We start from the raw sequence: 17839 nt of genomic DNA, 5'->3' as shown, positions 1-17839 counted from the left end.
TCAATCAATCAATCAATCAATCAATCAATCAATCAATCAATCAATCAATCAATCAATCAATCAATCAATCAATCAATCAATCAATCAATCAATCAATCAATCAATCAATCAATCAATCAATCAATCAATCAATCAATCAATCAATCAATCAATCAATCAATCAATCAATCAATCAATCAATCAATCAATCAATCAATCAATCAATCAATCAATCAATCAATCAATCAATCAATCAATCAATCAATCAATCAATCAATCAATCAATCAATCAATCAATCAATCAATCAATCAATCAATCAATCAATCAATCAATCAATCAATCAATCAATCAATCAATCAATCAATCAATCAATCAATCAATCAACCAATGATTAGAGTGTCTGTTTTGAAAAATAAAAACAGTGACAGTTGTTTCCAAATTTCCTATAAGTTTAAAAGAAATCGACAGCAACATGGGATCTTCCCTTTTGGCTTGCCTTTTTTAGACAAGGTACAGCGTTTCTATTTTAAATCCAGAAAGCATATTGCCATCTGCTTCTGATTTTACAGGTCTGCTCAAAATACAAGCGGATATTGGAAAACATGCATCAACTATCGCACCAGAGGGTAACTATGCACCAGAGGTCCCACTCTCAATTCGCTTGGAATCTCAAAAAAACCTGGACGAACAGTTAATAAGTTCTGTCTAAACATTTAGGGAATAAACGCAGATGCATCAGTGCCAGATGATGAGGGAAACGGTTGGAACTGTTTCTACCCTTACCTATTTCGCAGTCGTCACCGCTGAAACCAGCTGGACAGATGCAAGTGTAACCACGAATGTTGGCGAACAGGTTGTTGTTACAAGTACCACCATTACCACATTGATTGGCAGGGTCGTCACATGGTGCTTTGGAGAGTAATCAAGAAAATGTTTAGTTTAACTAATCAGGGGTGACAGTCATTACTAACATAAAAGTCTGAAACTTGGACACAAATTCAAAGGTATGTTGAAATGATGCCATTTATACCGTTTGGTAAACCCCTGGGGTTATAGATTCCCAGAAGCTTTTGGAAACAGTATCCAAACCACTAGAGAAGTAGACCATTGAGCAGAATTGCTTTATACATGTGGACAAAATGTTGTCTGATTTTCCTCACCAGACCGACATAAAAGGACTGAATTCAACCAAAAGTCTGAACAAACTCATCCCTGAATAATAGCACTGCTTTAAAAAAAGGTTGGGGCAAAAATCAGGGATAGCTTATATCATAGGGTATATATAAATTATTTTGAAAAAAATAGTTCAAAACTGTTTTCTTTAAAGCTGAACAGCTCAGGCCACAGTGTTACAGCCTCAGGTCTTGTGAGATGGGTGTACAAAAGAACCAGGTACACTTTACCGAGGACTCAAATTACTGCCCCTATAGCTTCTGCTTCTGGGCAACCCCCCAATGGCAAAACATCTACTCTAGAATGGCAAAGGTCTTGAGCTCAAATCCAACTCAAAGAAGTAGGACGAATTAAAAGAGCTGAACACATGTCCGTGTTCAACACAAGTAATTAGTAAATACTGTGCAAGGGAACTTTTTATGTGCTACCGTCAGCGCCATCTTTTCTACAACAAATGAAGCAAGGGCAAAGGGGCGTCTCAAAGCGCTTTAACCCGTCTCAGCTCCCTGGGGAGTTTACTAACCTCTCTCTTCACAGTGGGTGCCTGTGAAGCCCGGACTGCAGGCACAAATGTAGCCTGTGGTTGATGTTACGTCATTAGTACATGCCCCACTATTCTGACATAAAACAGTGGCACATGGCTCTACAGAAACACATGACAAGTAGGGAAAAGGTCAAGATACATCGTCTCAAAAATAGCAAGGAAATCTTTCATTACAGCATAATAATAATATAAGTTATCACACAAGCGCGAGTGAAATACGGAAAAATATAGCGCGTCTGCGTCCCATATCCCATATTGTCTGCACTATATTTTCCGTATTTCCACGAACGCGCGTGTGATAATGTATTTATATTCAAGCAAAATTGGCGCGTGAAATAGAACACACAAGACGCAGGTAGTGATATTAGCCGTGCAATATAGGTTTTTATCACCACTCCATTCTGCAAATCTGGTTCCATTCTGCAAATCTGGTTGGAGGGGTATATCGCATACTTGAAGATAATAATGATAACACCAAAACTTGTATAGTGCCCTAATCATTCAGACATGCTCCAGGGCGCTGATCATTGCATTGAGGACTAATTAAAAAGTAATAAACATCGGGAGTAAACGATCTTAAAATCATTCAACCTGTTAGTAGTTTTATATAATAGCTTTACAGAAAGTAAAATATGGCCATTATATGAAAGAAAAGTATATTGTATAAACCGATTCTTATTTTTAAGAACTATGAACACATAAAATTCAAAAAGAAGATTTAAACTCACAGAGAAATAGTGTCTGGAGTTTGAGTTGTTTTCTCGTTTATGAATTACATGAGACTACAGTCTATATTCAATGAAATGACCTATCTAATGGACTTATGTAATGTATACTTACGCAATTCACAGTTTTGACCTGTGAACCCTGCTAGGCAGCTGCATGAGTACCCATCGCTGGCCATATTATCACTTGCACAGGTGCCACTGTTCACACACGGACTTGAATCGCACTCTGCAGATACAAAGTAAAAATGGTTCTTTAAAGGTAGAGTCACAGATAGGTAAATGTACTTCAAAAATTAAAGACCATATTAAAACTTAAAACTTACTTGGTAAAAGACCTCCAGCTTTTGATGATGTGTAACATTTTGAAGAAATTATTCAATTTGAAGGACTATGGAGTGCGTTTTGGCGACCCTACCCTTTCAATAATGAAGCATACAGCCCTGTGGTTGGGTTTGGGTTGGGGTTGCCAAAGCGTACTCCAAATGGTAACCAACTTGTTGAATTGGCTGGGTTCGTTTGGGTCGCCAAAACGCACTCAAAGTTTAGACTGTATATCCCAAACATGGATTATTCTTCCTGAGTGTGGCATAATAGACCGATCCAGTAGGCTCCCCCCACGACCGGGTGTGAGCAAGAACACGAGGGGCTCTCCAATGCCTTTCTGCATAAGATACGCACGCGTTGCGATTGGTCAATATGCAATGGGGCGGAGCTTAATGGATCGGTCTATTGCTCCAGAGTTTTTGTGGTACATTCGTATCTCAACAATGCTAAAATGAAATGTTTGCAGGTTGTATGGGTATACATCGTACATTAATACAAAATAAATCATTCAAAGAAAAGTAGGGTCTGGATTGATATATATACTTAAATAAAATATGAACAAAAAAATGCTTGCAGCTGTTGATAGTATAAACTATTTTGAGAAAGGATTGAAAGATGTCTCATTATCAGAAGTAGTCATAATTCCTACTCACGTGGCGCTCCAATGATGAAGGTGTTTCTTAACACTTTATGGTTGAGCTGTACTTGATCCATGTTGCTCCCATCAAGCATATCAAGGAAAGAAGTGATGATTGTAGCCTCCGGTGTCGCAGCATTCTGCATGTTTGTAGCGAACGTCACCAAGACAGTACTGTCTGAACCTGGGATGGGGGTAATATCGTAGATGAGGACATCTCCAAAAGAGGTTGATACAGCAGACTCTCTAAAGGTTGCTTCAATCTGGGGACACAAAATTGTAAAAATAAAGTTAATGTCCTGACATTTTGACCCTAGCGGAGTCTTTCTCAAAGACTAAATAACAATGCTACAAACATGAACAGTTAACTACCGGGTTGGTTGCTATGTAAAGCGCATTGGTTGCTATAGAAATGAGTACAGTCAAATTCTTCTGCTGGTGTAGTACTTTGGTTGCTATGGGTGTAGTACATTGGTTACCACAGGTAGTATATTGCTATGGGTATATAGTACATTGGTTGCTACTGGTATAGTACCCTGGTTTTGCTACAGGCAGGTGTATAGTATACAAATATTGAGTGGCTCAGAGTGGAACGGGAGGAATATTATTGCAAGGTAAAATTTGGACTGTTCCATTTCACGAGGCGAATAATATTCCTTCCATTCCACGAATTAAAGACACTCAAAATTTGTTTTATATAACTGACATATAGATCCTTGTCATTTGATGTGTTTTAAAAGTATAACAATATGAAAAATCACACAAATTACTGGCTCGGAACAAACAACCAAAAATCATATAGCACCATGTGGTGGCAACAATGCACAAATTTAATAGCAATCGGAGCGCAACCTTTTGCACAGGTGCTCCTTCGTTTTAGCAGCGCGAGGCGGCGCTGTACTGCTCAAAAACATTGGGAACAAGGATGATCCTAACTGTTGAATGGGAAATGCTATTCCCCATGGGAAAATAGGTCTTTTTGATCGCCGGTGCGGATGGGAGTAATAGTGAATGTCACGTGAAGTAAGTTCCACCAATCAAACGACAAGGATATGTATGTCAGTTATATAATACATTTTAATAGTGCATCAAGCTTGTGGGCTCAAGTAATCATGTACATATACATATAATGCACTCTTAACCAATCATCAGGCAGCTTCTTAAGTGGCGTTATACAGTTAGATAGCCAGTGACAAAAGGTTTTAATGAAATGCAAAAGTGTTTCTGAGCACTTCTCCTAACTTTCCTCTTCATTCACGTCATTGGAAATTTTTCCAAGTTTCACAAACTTACGTCTCTTTTCAACTCTGCGCGATATCTCACAAAATGTCGACGAAGATCAAATCCCTCATTTAGGACCATGACACTACTGACAACTGTAAAAACTGCGGAAGTGTTGTAGGATACACCGGCTGTCATAAAAATAGAAAAGAAAAAAAAAGGCTAAAAATTGTAAATATAATCAAAGGATTTTGTTTATATTCATATTAAACAGCAATGAAAGAAAAACAAAATTATGGGTTCTTCAAAGGCTTGACTTTGGTAGAACTATTTCTCAGAATAATATTTACTGTTACAACTCTATGATCATAAAAGAAAACAAATAACTTGTTGTTTGTTTGCACAGTTAACAACTCTGTACTTTGTCTTTAAGCTAACAACAATAAAAAGCATGAGGTAAATATTTGTTAACTCAAAGGAAATAAAATTTTGATAAAGGAAGATGATCTTACGTATACAAAAGTTATTTTCTTCATAGAAGTTAAACATGCAGGGACACTCATGAGATCCTGGTAAATTAAAACAAACTGCGTCTGTTTTGTTGGAACACTGGCTGGGGTCCTGACATTCATCAGTGTCTACAGGAAAGAGAAAATAATCCTTTTAGATAAAAGTTTATCATTATACAATTGTTGCACCCTGTGACGAGGGTTCATGGTGTTTTGTACACCCGGGGTAATCGCACCCTCTGCTAATTGCCCCAGAGGGTGTACAAAGCCCATGGACCCCAGTCACAGCGCGCAACAATTTTGTTGTTATAAGTAAGTTCTGATGTCATCTACAAACATTATAATGACGAAGTATGCATGGTTTAATAAGCAGACGAACATTTGTTCAAATAAGAAACAATTCTTCACTGTTCCTTCAAACCCCCGGTTGTTTTGCACAAAACACGGGCAATCGACCATTGGTAGGAACAATCAAGGTAACGTACATGCATTTTTGTATCACATCATGTATTTGGTTCTCGACCAATCAAACTTCACAACTTGTTACTGAGGTTTGGAGCAGGTGTGGACCCCTGCTGTGTGAACCCTACCTCATACCTGAGGCTCATGGATTAGATTTGACATCCGATAAATCTACTCCGCGGTAGTAGAATAAAGAAAGACACTTCTCTAAGAGCAAACTCTACCTGGCAAGTAGATACACACATGGTGTTATAACCGCAGACCAATTGATACACCATTCAATGCCTCAAGTCACATAAAATAATAGTAATGTTGTACAATGCCATGATTTCGGTTACCAGTAAGTTTTCACAAGAACCAGTCATTGGTGTTAATAATTACATTACACTTTTCTGAAATCACACCTAATTCACACCTTTTTAATGCTCATTACTTTTGACTTGAATTCGCCTACAAACTGAAAAACATCAATTGATTTTAAGGAAGGACATAATTTGTTCTTACCCACACATGCAGTGTTTTGTATTTCAAAACCACTCAGACATGGACAGTCATATCCACCAGGTATGTTGTTACAACTGGACACAACTGTGTCACATGAATCCAGGTTCATTTCACACTCATCCACATCTGAGAGAGAAAAAACAAATTGAAACTTTGAGCATAATAACTTTTCAACCAAAATAGCACTTTGAAACAGGACAAAAACAGAGATAAACCAGCTGTTTCATGTTTAGAGACTGCACAACTTTTGATAATCATCAATACATGCCAAGCCATGGTAAATCTTGTACATCTGCATTTGAGTAGCTTGACAGGGGTCGAGAGCAGGTTACTCATTGGCCCATCCTTTCTTCTAAGAGCACAGCGTCATCATTGTTTTTACCTAACAAAAAGTGGCGTTGTGACATTGTTGCGTAAGGTCTATTTCACTCATAATTTTAAGGAAGAACAACTGACTGTTTTGTAAATTCTATCTTCATTGGAAGTATTTCTTCACTCCGACAGTTTTGGTGAAGTGTACAGTAGGTAGGGTAGATATGTGCCATTCAACACGCAGCTTCTTTAAACATTATTAAAGGTAAAAATAAGATTGTTACCGTCACACTGTCGTCCTTCGATGAGGCCCTCAGCGGACACGTAACCGCTGTTACACATACAAATATAACTTCCTACGTTGTCTGTGCACTGTGAGCTTCCAACTGCACAATCACTATTCCCACTTGTACATTCATTTTCATCTAAAAGAAATATAAAAAAATACACATAAATAACCATAACAATAATACACAGTTTAGTGCTTTATCAAACCTGAAGGTGTTTCAAAGCACTCATTTTTTTACATTCCTATACAGAGCTTTGTTAAAGTGTCAGACCGGGACTCTTTACAATGACCACCAGTGTCCATTGTCTTTAAGCATACAATGGACCTTTCCCATGAAATATGCTAATTACATTCACGCATGCGTACAGACCCTGTTGGTTGGCAAACGCCATAGAGTTGTGCACTAAGCAGACGCGCAGTCGCGTCTGCGTCACGCACCCATTAGCCGTGTACAAAACAGCACGATGTTCCCTCATTTTGCCAACCAAAACGTTAGTGCGCACGCGCTACGTGCAATTTACATATTTCATGGGAAGGGTCTATTGTTAGCTTAAATAAACCCAGGCTAAATACACATGTCAACAAAACACTTGGACACAAACTTGTTTTAAAAAAAATGCAAAATAAATCTCTGAACATGTGCCGATAATGTACCAAAGGGACAATGCAATGAATTGTGTCATTCGTTGCACTGGTTTAAAAAAAAGGAAACTAAACTCACTTTATGTCTCGCAACATGTGCTGATAATGTACCACAGGGACGTTACAACAAAACGTCTCCTTCATTGCACTGGTAAAAAAAAAAAAAAAAAAAAAAATAAACTCACTTGTACAATCTGTGCCAGACCCCTGGTATCCGGGATCACAATTACATTCATAGCTTCCCTCAGTGTCTGTGCACGTTGCTAGGGAGTGACACAAGTCTGGGTTCTCTTGACACTCATTGATGTTCACGCAGGAGGAGAACCCATCACCACGGTATCCATCGTTACACGTGCAGAGGTAGCTGCCTTCAGTGTCACTGCACGTGCTGTTGCTGGCACAGACAGGGTCTACGCTTTCACACTCTTTTATATCTGATGAATATATAGTATCGAAAATATTTAATCATCTTATAAATTGGCTGTCATTATAATTATTATATACCTGACAACTAATATTGGAAGAAGGGACACACGGCGACACAAAAGGCAAGATGCCAGTAGCAGCGTCCTGGGCCCAATTTCATAGAGCTGCTAAGCACAAAAATTTGCTTAGCATGAAATGTTTGCCTTGATAAAAACAGGATTACAAACCAAATCTTCACATGATTTCCAGGATATGCAAAGAACAGCTGAATACCAGTAACAAGCAATGTGTAACAAATGGAAATTCGGTTGGTAATCCTGTTTTTATCAAGAAAAAAATGTCATGCTAAGCAAATTTTTGTGCTATGAAATTGGGCCCTGAGTCTAGCTGGCCACTCCCCCGGCAGAAACCAATATTTGGGAAATGTTTATTTAGATGTATTGTAAAGCATTTAACCTTAACAACCTCTGTCAATGTCATATAGCGCTCGCATATCAAACCGCCTTCTATTTCAGAGGATGTCATCTGATCCGACTTAGCCTGGGCGAAAGCACAAATGTGATATTTGGGAATCTGAATGCCATGCACTATCTGCGAACATTTTTATATCTGCGGATATATATTTATTTTTTTGACAAAGACTATAACTCTGATTGCCATTGAAAAAAACATATAAAGTTATATCAAAAACTTCTCCCATGCAAATGGGACCTCTTGGTTGTAATATATGTTTTAAACTAAAAAATCAAGACAGACCATGCAAAGTAAGACATTTGGCCGGTACAAATTTGCTATCAACTACTGGAAAGGTCAACCCAAGCTCTAGGCTGGTCGAGGCAAAGGCGATGCCCAAATAGACTATCGATCAAGTGGGTCGATCAAGTTTTGAGTGCCTGCATGGAACAATGCTGTAAGACGAGAGTCTATAGACCCATTGTATATGACGTCACACTCTCAAAAAGAAGGCAGATCACTGGACAATAGCTGTTCCCTGAACGTAAAAACGTGCCCGCGACCTCAGCAGGACCTCAGCGTTTTGCGCTATGCAAGGGGTAGCTATTGATTTCTTACACAACACAGAACGCGCTGAACAATGGGTGTAATTTTGGGGGTCAACTCTCTTTTGTGCATGTTTGTGTACGATTTTGACACCCAAAACAGCAACCAGGATACGCACATATGTGAGTACGCTGCGCATTTTGCAAGGGGTCTATAAGAGGTCAGCTCAACGAAGAATCGCTGCCTTCACGCATGAGAGAGTGTCTTGATCCTTACCTTGGCAGGTAACTCCATTCCCTTCGAATCCCATCGAGCAGTTGCACTGGAAGGAACCAGCCAAATTGGTGCAGACAGCTTGAGAGTGGCAGTCGGCCATTAATGAATCTGTTTCTGGCAATCGACACTCATCAATATCTTTACAGACAGACAGAAAAACAAAAAAATTAAAAATCGCTAACAAAGTTAGTCTGCAGTGCACTTATTTACTTAATTTAAAGGATAAAAACATAATTTTCAATTTTAATTAGAGAGCTTATGTCTGTGATTTACTTTCACAGAACTCGGGGAAGTACCGAGTATACAATGCTAAATAACACTCAGAGCGAGGGTAAAACAACCTTTAATTAATTTGAATCCTGAAAAAAGGAATGAAGAAAAAAAACTTTACCAAAGCACATCATTCCATTTCCAATGTATCCGCTCATACATTGGCAAGTGTAGGAGCCATTGGTATTGATACAATCAGCATCCACGTGGCAAGTCAAAGTGGAGGGGTCCCCCATACACTCATTTATATCTACCGTGAAAACAAAACAAAAAAACAGTTAATTATTACAAAAATAACTTTCGATACTTCTTTGGCATACACTGCAATTAATTCATTAGAAGACAGACAAATAGAGAGCACCAGCTTTGCGCCAATACCTCTTGATTAATAACCCCTGCATGTACCCCTACATTGCTGACTGGCTCACCAAAAAGTCCTATAATAATAATAATAATATTAATAATAATAATAATAATAATAATAATAATAACCGTATTTATAACGCGCCTTTTGCCAAAGGATACAAAGCGCCAGGTATTATTACTGCAAGGAGTGGGACGAAGTTTGAGATATAAGACCTAATCCTTAAGCACCATGTAATGGTTTACAAGGTGCTGTGGCGCAATATGCTGCCAATCCAGCCAGGAACACCGGGGCAAACCCCTTCTCTTCTCTTTTGCACTGGGTTCTTTTACATGCGTTTACACAACACATGGGACCAACGGCTTTACGTCCCATCCGAAGGACGTAGCAATCGCGGCTGGGGAATCAAACCCACACTCTGCTGATCAGAAACACCAGAGTTTGAATTCGGTGCTTTTAACCGCTCGGCCGAAACACTCCCATACTGTGTGTGCACACTTGTTAAAAACCTTGGCGCTTTAATGGCCCTGTGGGACGCGTAGCACGCTTGTATTTTGCCACAGTTCATGTATCACTCGAGACTTCCTGCGCATTTTTGCTCAGCAGAAAGTTTGTGAGGGTAGCCGGGGCCCATAGCCTTCTCTCGATCATTGCAACTTTTCTTTGTTTTTTCATTAAAAAAGTGCATTGTGATTCTCCCAATTACACAACAAATAATTTGCAGGGGTTGAATTGTTCTCAACTCTTTAGCGAATGTCGCAGCATACAGAGTTGTGACGTCAAATTCATGTCAAATTTGCATCGCATTCGCAGGAAGTATGAACCGGGCTTTACTCACCATCACAGAGTCCAGATTCTGTTGAGAGTTGGTATCCATCCTTACAGTCACACGTGAAAAATGGTTCAGCATTGACACAAACTTGACTCATCTCATCACAATCATGGTCTCCCGTAAGGCATTCGTTCACATCTACACATAAATAAAATAAAATCATTAGCTATTGCAAAGTGCTTACCAACCAAAAGGACGCATGGTATAAATAAAAATATTGTACTCAAGCTTGGAAGTCAGCAGAACTAATTTCTCCATCAGAAACAAATTCTGGTTCATGCATCGATGATGGAAAAGATTCTGAAGCTTTTTGTACGGCGTCATATTTGTGAAGGCTGCAAATGGTAATGTGCATGTGATTAAATTTATAGAACTTAACAGCGTATTAGTCCTGTGGACTTGGAGAACGTGTTTTTCATCCCGTTTTCAGGACACTATTGAATAGTGAATCTCTAGTCTATCTTATGACAGTGACCATCTGGTCTTAATAAATCTTGAAACAAATTTTCAAGACGGGTTTTTATCTACAAACCTACCTGAGCAGGTGCGTTGATCGCTGTTGAGGGCGTAGCCGAGGGAGCAGGTACAATTATAACCACCCACAGTATTAGTGCAGATGGCGTTAGCACTGCATAAATGAGGATTGTCATTACTTTCACACTCGTTGGTTTCTGTAACCGATATAAATAATCAATGGTTATTCAATTGCAATTTCAAATGTTGGCTCATGAACCACAGGAGAAACTGATCACTGCGTAAGTCATTGCTGAAGAAAATCTTTTGAAATATGGCATTTCTACCGTTTGATAACCCCCTGGAGTAATACATTATAATGACGGTAGACGGAAAAGGAGACCCAGTAGAAGACGTACGTCATGGACTTTGGTCGTGTGAATAAAACATTGTATGCATAATTCATGTTTGATGTCGGGTCAGATGACAAATCGAAATCCAGGCAAAGCGGGTTAGGGTTAGGGTTAGGGTTAGGGTTAGGGTTAGGGTTAGGGTTAGGGTTAGGGTTAGGGTTAGGGTTAGGGTTAGGGTTAGGGTTAGGGAATGACCTGACCTAAATTTTTTATTCATATCACGATGATGACGTAGGCTCCTCTACTGGGTCTCCTTTTCCGTCTACCACTAAGGACAGATTCAAATTGTTACCATAACAAGTGTTGCCATCATCTGGGTTGTGAAAACCAATATCACAGCGACAGAGTTCTTGAGAAGATGCTGCGGTGTAGCATGTACTGTTTATACAAGTGAGAGATCCGCTGCATGGCATGGTTGCTGTAAACACACAAAATTGACACAAAATGTTATTAATTTCTTTCAGTATTTGAAAATTAGGGGGGGGGGGTTGAGATGAGGGGGAAAAAGACATAATTTGGGAGATCTTTTAATGTGTCAAACGATGCATTTTTGTCAATCTCATTTTGGGAGAGGCAAGAAAGGGGCACCCACTATAGGAGCTCCCTTGGTAGTTTATAAGACTGTACATAAAGAGCGAACCGGCTTAGATGAGTCTGACATAATGTGACTGAATGTAAACATACTTACCGTCACACGTTCCATCCGCTTGTTCCATGAATCCTTCACCACATACGCACGTGTAGTTTCCTTCCAGGTTTTTGCAATCTTGTGGACAGTCATGAACCCCCAACATGCACTCATCGATATCTGATAGGTAAAGAGAACAATAAACCCCCAATTTTATTTATTCAATTTGGGATAACAAAATACTGTTAATATCTGTTTTTACTGGTCAAGATTCGTTGAATTATGAAGACGATATAATTATTGTTTTTATTTTATTTTGGTGATTAGAAACCAACACATACTCCAAATATCATAATCATAAACCATTTTATAAATACCCTCCCCCCCAATTAAATTCCCGCCCCAATCAAATACCTCCTGCAAATAGTCACAGTTAATCCTGTAATTTTAACAGCAAGGGGTATTAAGCTTCCAGCCCAAAAGCTTAAACACTAATCTTTTAGAACTCTTGAATTCTTCAATTATGTTCAAAACTATGTATGACTCTTTGCAAAGCAAGAAAAGTTCCAAAACTTAAACTTTCATACAAAAAACCTAAAAGTACAAATGCATAATTGCAAGAGCCAGTTTGCATAAAGTGGGTATGGCTTACTATGGTATTATATCCCAGGTATCAAGGTTCAAGGTTCATTGTATCAGCATTGACCTCTTGCTTGTCCACCATTTCTAAGTCAAAATGGCGGACAGAATAGACATATAGACATGAGTAAGTGTAATGCGCACATAGAGTTATATGTAAGAACTAGAGGGCGCACTGGCCTGTATGCGCGACCCGGCTTGCACGCATGTGGCCGTTTTCTAAGTTGACAAAACAGCATCGCACAGCGTGTTCTTGTGTGGTCATTTTGTAAGTTGACAAAACAGCTTCGCGCAGCGTACAACTCTAATGCGTACACTACGGCGCCATGTCCCCTTGCGGTCCCGTCGCAATTAGCAGCATCACCAGTGCGCCCTCTAGTTTTTATATAAAACTCTATGGTTGCGCATAACACTGTGGGTCGATAGTTACCTGTACAGACTGATCCAGTGCCGTAATATCCTGCCCTGCACTCACAGTAAAAACCACCTACTGTATTCATACACATTGCATTGGAGATGCAATCATCAGTCCCCATGGTGCACTCATCAACATCTGCAATAAAAGTGGGAAAACCTTCAAAACTAATACTGTGAAGAAAAAGGTCAAATCACTCAATCCATCTCTGCAAGTTCAAAATGAGGTCACTCTTGGGTTGCTTTCATCAAGAGTTACTTATCATGGGACTAGTCCTAGAAGATATTAAAAACTTCAGTCTCGTCCCAAGTGACGATGAGTAACTCATCCTAACTCAAGATAAGACAAATAATAATAATAGTAATAATTATTATTATACATTATTATTATTTTTTATTTGACCTCAACAAATACAAGTACATCAAAAAGTACAGCAAAAGTTAAACAAAAAGCAACGAACCAATCAAAATAATAACGAATACAATAAATAAACCAGCAAAAAACACACAATAATTTTGAAAACAAAAAATAAAAACCCAGAACAGAACATGACAGGAGGGCAACTAGATGAGCAAAAAAAAAGGAATGAATTGAAGAGGAGCATGCAGGCATGGGGAGTAAATCAACTGAGGGAAACAACTGGACAGACCAACAAAGAACAACTTATGTGGGTCAGGAACAACAAAAGTAAACTTGATTACTGTTGCTCGGAAGCATGTTGTCCCAATAATAATAATAATCAAACCATTCTTATATAGCGCATATCACCGTGGGGTTCCTGAGCACTAGTCTTAACTCTTTGTGAAATCAACCCCCTGGTACTGTACAATCCAGCAACAATTTATTTTTGACAAGTCCCTCTATTCCTCTACTTGCCAGGTAGAGTTTGTTTTGAGACAATAAGGGTGCTAGTGAAGAGATAACTATAATCTTACCTTCACAAGAAGAACGCCCATCCCCACTGTAACCATCAGTACATTCACAGCTGTAGCTACCAGGTGTGTTAACACATACGCCTAGAACGTCCAAGCAGGTTGCTTCACCTGTAGTACACTCATCCTTGTCTATATGAACAAAGAATTCAAGACAAAACTTGTTATCCTTTGGATGGGATATTAAAATCACTGGACACTATTGGTAATTACAAAATAACTGTTAGCATAAAAACTTACTTGTTTCCTTACAAAAACGTTCTATAGAAATCTATTTAAAAAATATATAGAAATTCTATAAAAAATTCTATAGAAAATTATATAGAACATCCATATAAAATTTCTATACAGTTTCCATACAGCCTCTATGCAATTTCTTTACATTACCCAGTTTCTTTAGAAATTCTATGTAACAAGCAATGAAGAGTTCTTGACAGTATAAAACACATTTTTTATTTCTTAAAAATGTTTCATCATGCAACTTAGCGAGCAATTCAGTCGAACTTACCTACACAATTGAATCCATTGCCGAGAAAACCTTCATTACATGTACACGTAAAGCTACCCACAGTATCTGTACACGTACTGACACTTAAACCACAGGGTGACACCAGGCGATCACACTCATTCTCATTTTCACACAAGGTACCGTTACCAATCCATCCGTCATTACAGCTGCAGGTAAACGAACCCATGGTGTTGTCACACAATGCTTCTTGGTGACAATTGTCAAGGCCCCTCATGCATTCATCAATATCTACGACAAAACGAATACAAGTTAAAATAAACAAACCGCTGAAATAAGAAATTTCCTCTTAGCATGGTGAGGTGAAGAAAAAAAATATTACAAAAAGTGACGATGGGACATAGAAATTAACCTAATACAATTTGAAACAAATGCTGGAGAAACCATGTCTATAATTGCATGCACATATAGAGCAAGCAGCAAGGTTTACAAAAAATAAGTTGCCGAAACTGCTAATTTCTGCTGTGACTCTGTCTTGGCCTTGGTCTCGAGACCAAGGGCTCGGACTCGACCTTGGTCTGGAAGGTTGTGGACTCACCTACACCATTTTTTCATCCTTTGGATGGGACATAAAGCCTTTGGTCCAATGTGTTGTGTAAAGGGTGGAAAAAAAACATTGCATTTATCGAAAACAGAAGGCGATCGCCCCAGTGTTCCTGGCTGTGGCTGCTGAATGCGCCGTATCACCTTATAAACCCTAAGTGCTACATAATTGGGTCTCAGAGTTTCTCTCTGTAAAAATCTATATACTAAGCGCCTTATAAGTAATTTGTTGGTAGATACATGCACTCTATAAGACTTTGATATTATTATCGTTAGTATTATTATTAATACTGTATACGAGGAACTTGACCAAGATGAATTTATTACCTTCACATGAAATATGTAAACTGCACATAGCGCGTGTGCACTAACGTTTTGGTTGGCAAGATGAGGGAACATCGCGCTGTTTTGTACACGGCTAATGGGTGCGTGACACAGACGCGATTGCGTGTCTGCTTAGTGCACAACTCTATGGCGTTTGCCAACCAACAGGGTCTGTACGCATGCGTGAATGTGATTAGCATATTTCATGGGAAGGGTCCATTTATTACCTTCACATGTAAATCCAGTGCCTTCATACCCCGTAAGACATTCACATCTGTATGATCCGTCTGTGTTGGAGCATTCAGAATTGCTGTCACAACTATTCACTCCGTTACACTCATTGATATCTGAACAAAAATAAACACACAAAATAAACATAAAATGTTTGTCTGCAATCATGGAGCAAATTACTTGGTGAATTTAACTGTTTTGCCCAATCGATACCCAGGTCAAAATTCCAGTTGAACCTAGTTAACTGGGGTCAACTGGTTCAACTGGATAGTGACCAAACTCGTCCATTTTCCATATTAACCAACTGGTTTGGACTAGGTTTAACTGTGTTCAACTAGGTTGAAATTATAAACCAGTTGGTCTCTGTCCATTTTCCATATTAAACCAACTGGTTTTAACTGTGTTTAACTAGTTTATCAACTGGTTTCAACTAGTTCAAGTTAAACCCAGTTTAACTAGGTTCAACTGGAATTTCGACCTGGGTATAATATAACCATGTTCACAACCCCCTCTGAGCTGACTCAAAAGGAACAGACCCCTGGGAATCTTCACTGCCACCCTACTTTTGTTTGACACTTGGATCAATTTTACTGGGTACAAAAACAAACACTCCGAATACTATTCCTAGGTTGTTTTTTGCTAGCTTAAGCCCGGTTCATACTTCCTGCGAATGCTTCGTGCGATGCGAATTTCATTGCGTCACAAAGCGAAATGGAGCGCGTACCGATTGTTGCGTCACCAAAATTCGCTTCGCATTCGCGTTCGCAGGAAGTATGAACCGGGCTTTACTCCCAAGCAGGGGTATAACTATAACCCAGGATATTGCTGTTTTCTGAGGGGTATCACCAGAGTTAAGAGTTCAAGTGCTTACAGATCATGGCACTTTATTGTCCAGTGATATTACCAGGAAAACTTTCAGGTTTCTTATTGCATCCCAAGTCCCTAGCAGTTTAATACAATGCAATTCATTCAATTTGACTAGAACAGGCTCTGAACCTGCAAACAAACCAATTAATGTGCCAGTGCTCTTTAACCGAGCTATCCGCCCCTATATTGGCGATATCCCTAGTTTGTCAATAGGGACTTTTCGTTTTCGACGACGGATGGTTCTGCGACGGTAAAGATGACATTTGGCGTCATCTGCGCATGCGTCGGCTTTGAGGACGGTCGTCCCTCAATTTCTACGACAGTACTTGGGATGAATCTTCGTTGTGCTGATGAAAACGACAACGTTTAGCTAAACAACCGTCGCAGAACCATCCGTCGTCGAAAACGAAAAGTCCCTAATGTAGCTTTGGTCTGGGATTATCAGAAGCCGTTCAAGCTGTAGCTGCCATTAGCCAGGGATCATACCCAACCTAAAGTTACAACCTGGGAAGACACAGCAAGGGGTTCACCTTTAAGGGGATGCAACTTTTTAGTTAAAATATTAAGGACTTGATAGGTAATTAATCTAAAGCATTGATGCTTTAAAATAAAAAAATAAAAATCATGTAAGTTCGCTACAGGGGCTACAAGAAGAAATCAACTAAAAATGAAAACAACTCAGGAGAGCCGGAGGCAGGAATTGATATTCCTCTTAAAACAGTCCAAATGTAGGATGGGAAAAAACATCCACCAGGCAAGGAGTTCCAAAGAGATGCTGTGCGTGGAATAAAGCTTGATTAAAATAACGCAGACTTCTTGAACTATACCTGAGCAAACTCTACCATCTCCGTTGTCATCTGTGTAGCCTGGATTACAGATACATTCATAACTACCAACGGTGTTGTTACAAACAGCATCAGGGGAGCAGTCATCGGACTGCAGATTGCATTCATCCACATCTAGAAAGAAAGAAAAAATTGAAGACAGCTCATTGAAAGAAAAATAACTTATCAAACATCTCAAGACGTTTCAAATTTTATGCAAAGAAATTGTGCTTGGATATTTTCTGATGGATTTGCAGCAAGACAATAAGTAATCACCTGTAACAAACAAAAATTTTGTTTGCAAACATTTTTTTATTTTTTTTATATATATATTTTTTTAGGCGGGCCCCGTGAAAAACAAGCATTTTAACCCAGAGGGATAGCCATGTGCTTACTTCAACAGACCATCCCATGATAAAAATCAAGAAGAAAAGAAAGGAAATAATGGTTATTGGACTATGCCTCACTCACTAGAAAGTGATGAGAGACACAACAACTAGCATCACACTGCAATCATAATTGCCGTAAAACAGGACCTTACTTAAGGTATTT

At 39.0% G+C, this 17839-nt stretch overlaps 1 protein-coding gene across 1 annotated transcript in view; it reads right to left on the bottom strand.

Annotated features, from left to right (window-relative positions):
• Window positions 1-17839, bottom strand: part of LOC139948381 (uncharacterized) — a 103423-nt gene that overhangs the window by 16421 nt on the left and 69163 nt on the right. The window contains exons 51-70 of the mRNA XM_071946522.1: window positions 17291-17422; window positions 15593-15712; window positions 14481-14729; window positions 13976-14104; window positions 13056-13178; window positions 12047-12166; window positions 11651-11776; window positions 11029-11163; window positions 10499-10630; window positions 9418-9546; window positions 9027-9164; window positions 7511-7759; window positions 6679-6819; window positions 6083-6208; window positions 5120-5245; window positions 4680-4798; window positions 3403-3649; window positions 2538-2651; window positions 1677-1796; window positions 764-889 (exon numbers count right to left, since the gene is read on the bottom strand). Coding sequence (XP_071802623.1) covers window positions 764-889; window positions 1677-1796; window positions 2538-2651; window positions 3403-3649; window positions 4680-4798; window positions 5120-5245; window positions 6083-6208; window positions 6679-6819; window positions 7511-7759; window positions 9027-9164; window positions 9418-9546; window positions 10499-10630; window positions 11029-11163; window positions 11651-11776; window positions 12047-12166; window positions 13056-13178; window positions 13976-14104; window positions 14481-14729; window positions 15593-15712; window positions 17291-17422 — 2901 coding nt within the window. The remainder of the gene's footprint in view (window positions 1-763; window positions 890-1676; window positions 1797-2537; window positions 2652-3402; window positions 3650-4679; window positions 4799-5119; window positions 5246-6082; window positions 6209-6678; window positions 6820-7510; window positions 7760-9026; window positions 9165-9417; window positions 9547-10498; window positions 10631-11028; window positions 11164-11650; window positions 11777-12046; window positions 12167-13055; window positions 13179-13975; window positions 14105-14480; window positions 14730-15592; window positions 15713-17290; window positions 17423-17839) is intronic.

Source organism: Asterias amurensis, chromosome 15 (genome assembly GCF_032118995.1).
Source record: "Asterias amurensis chromosome 15, ASM3211899v1".
Classification (NCBI taxonomy): Eukaryota; Metazoa; Echinodermata; class Asteroidea; order Forcipulatida; family Asteriidae; genus Asterias; species Asterias amurensis.
This window is presented reverse-complemented; position numbering and strand designations above follow the sequence as displayed.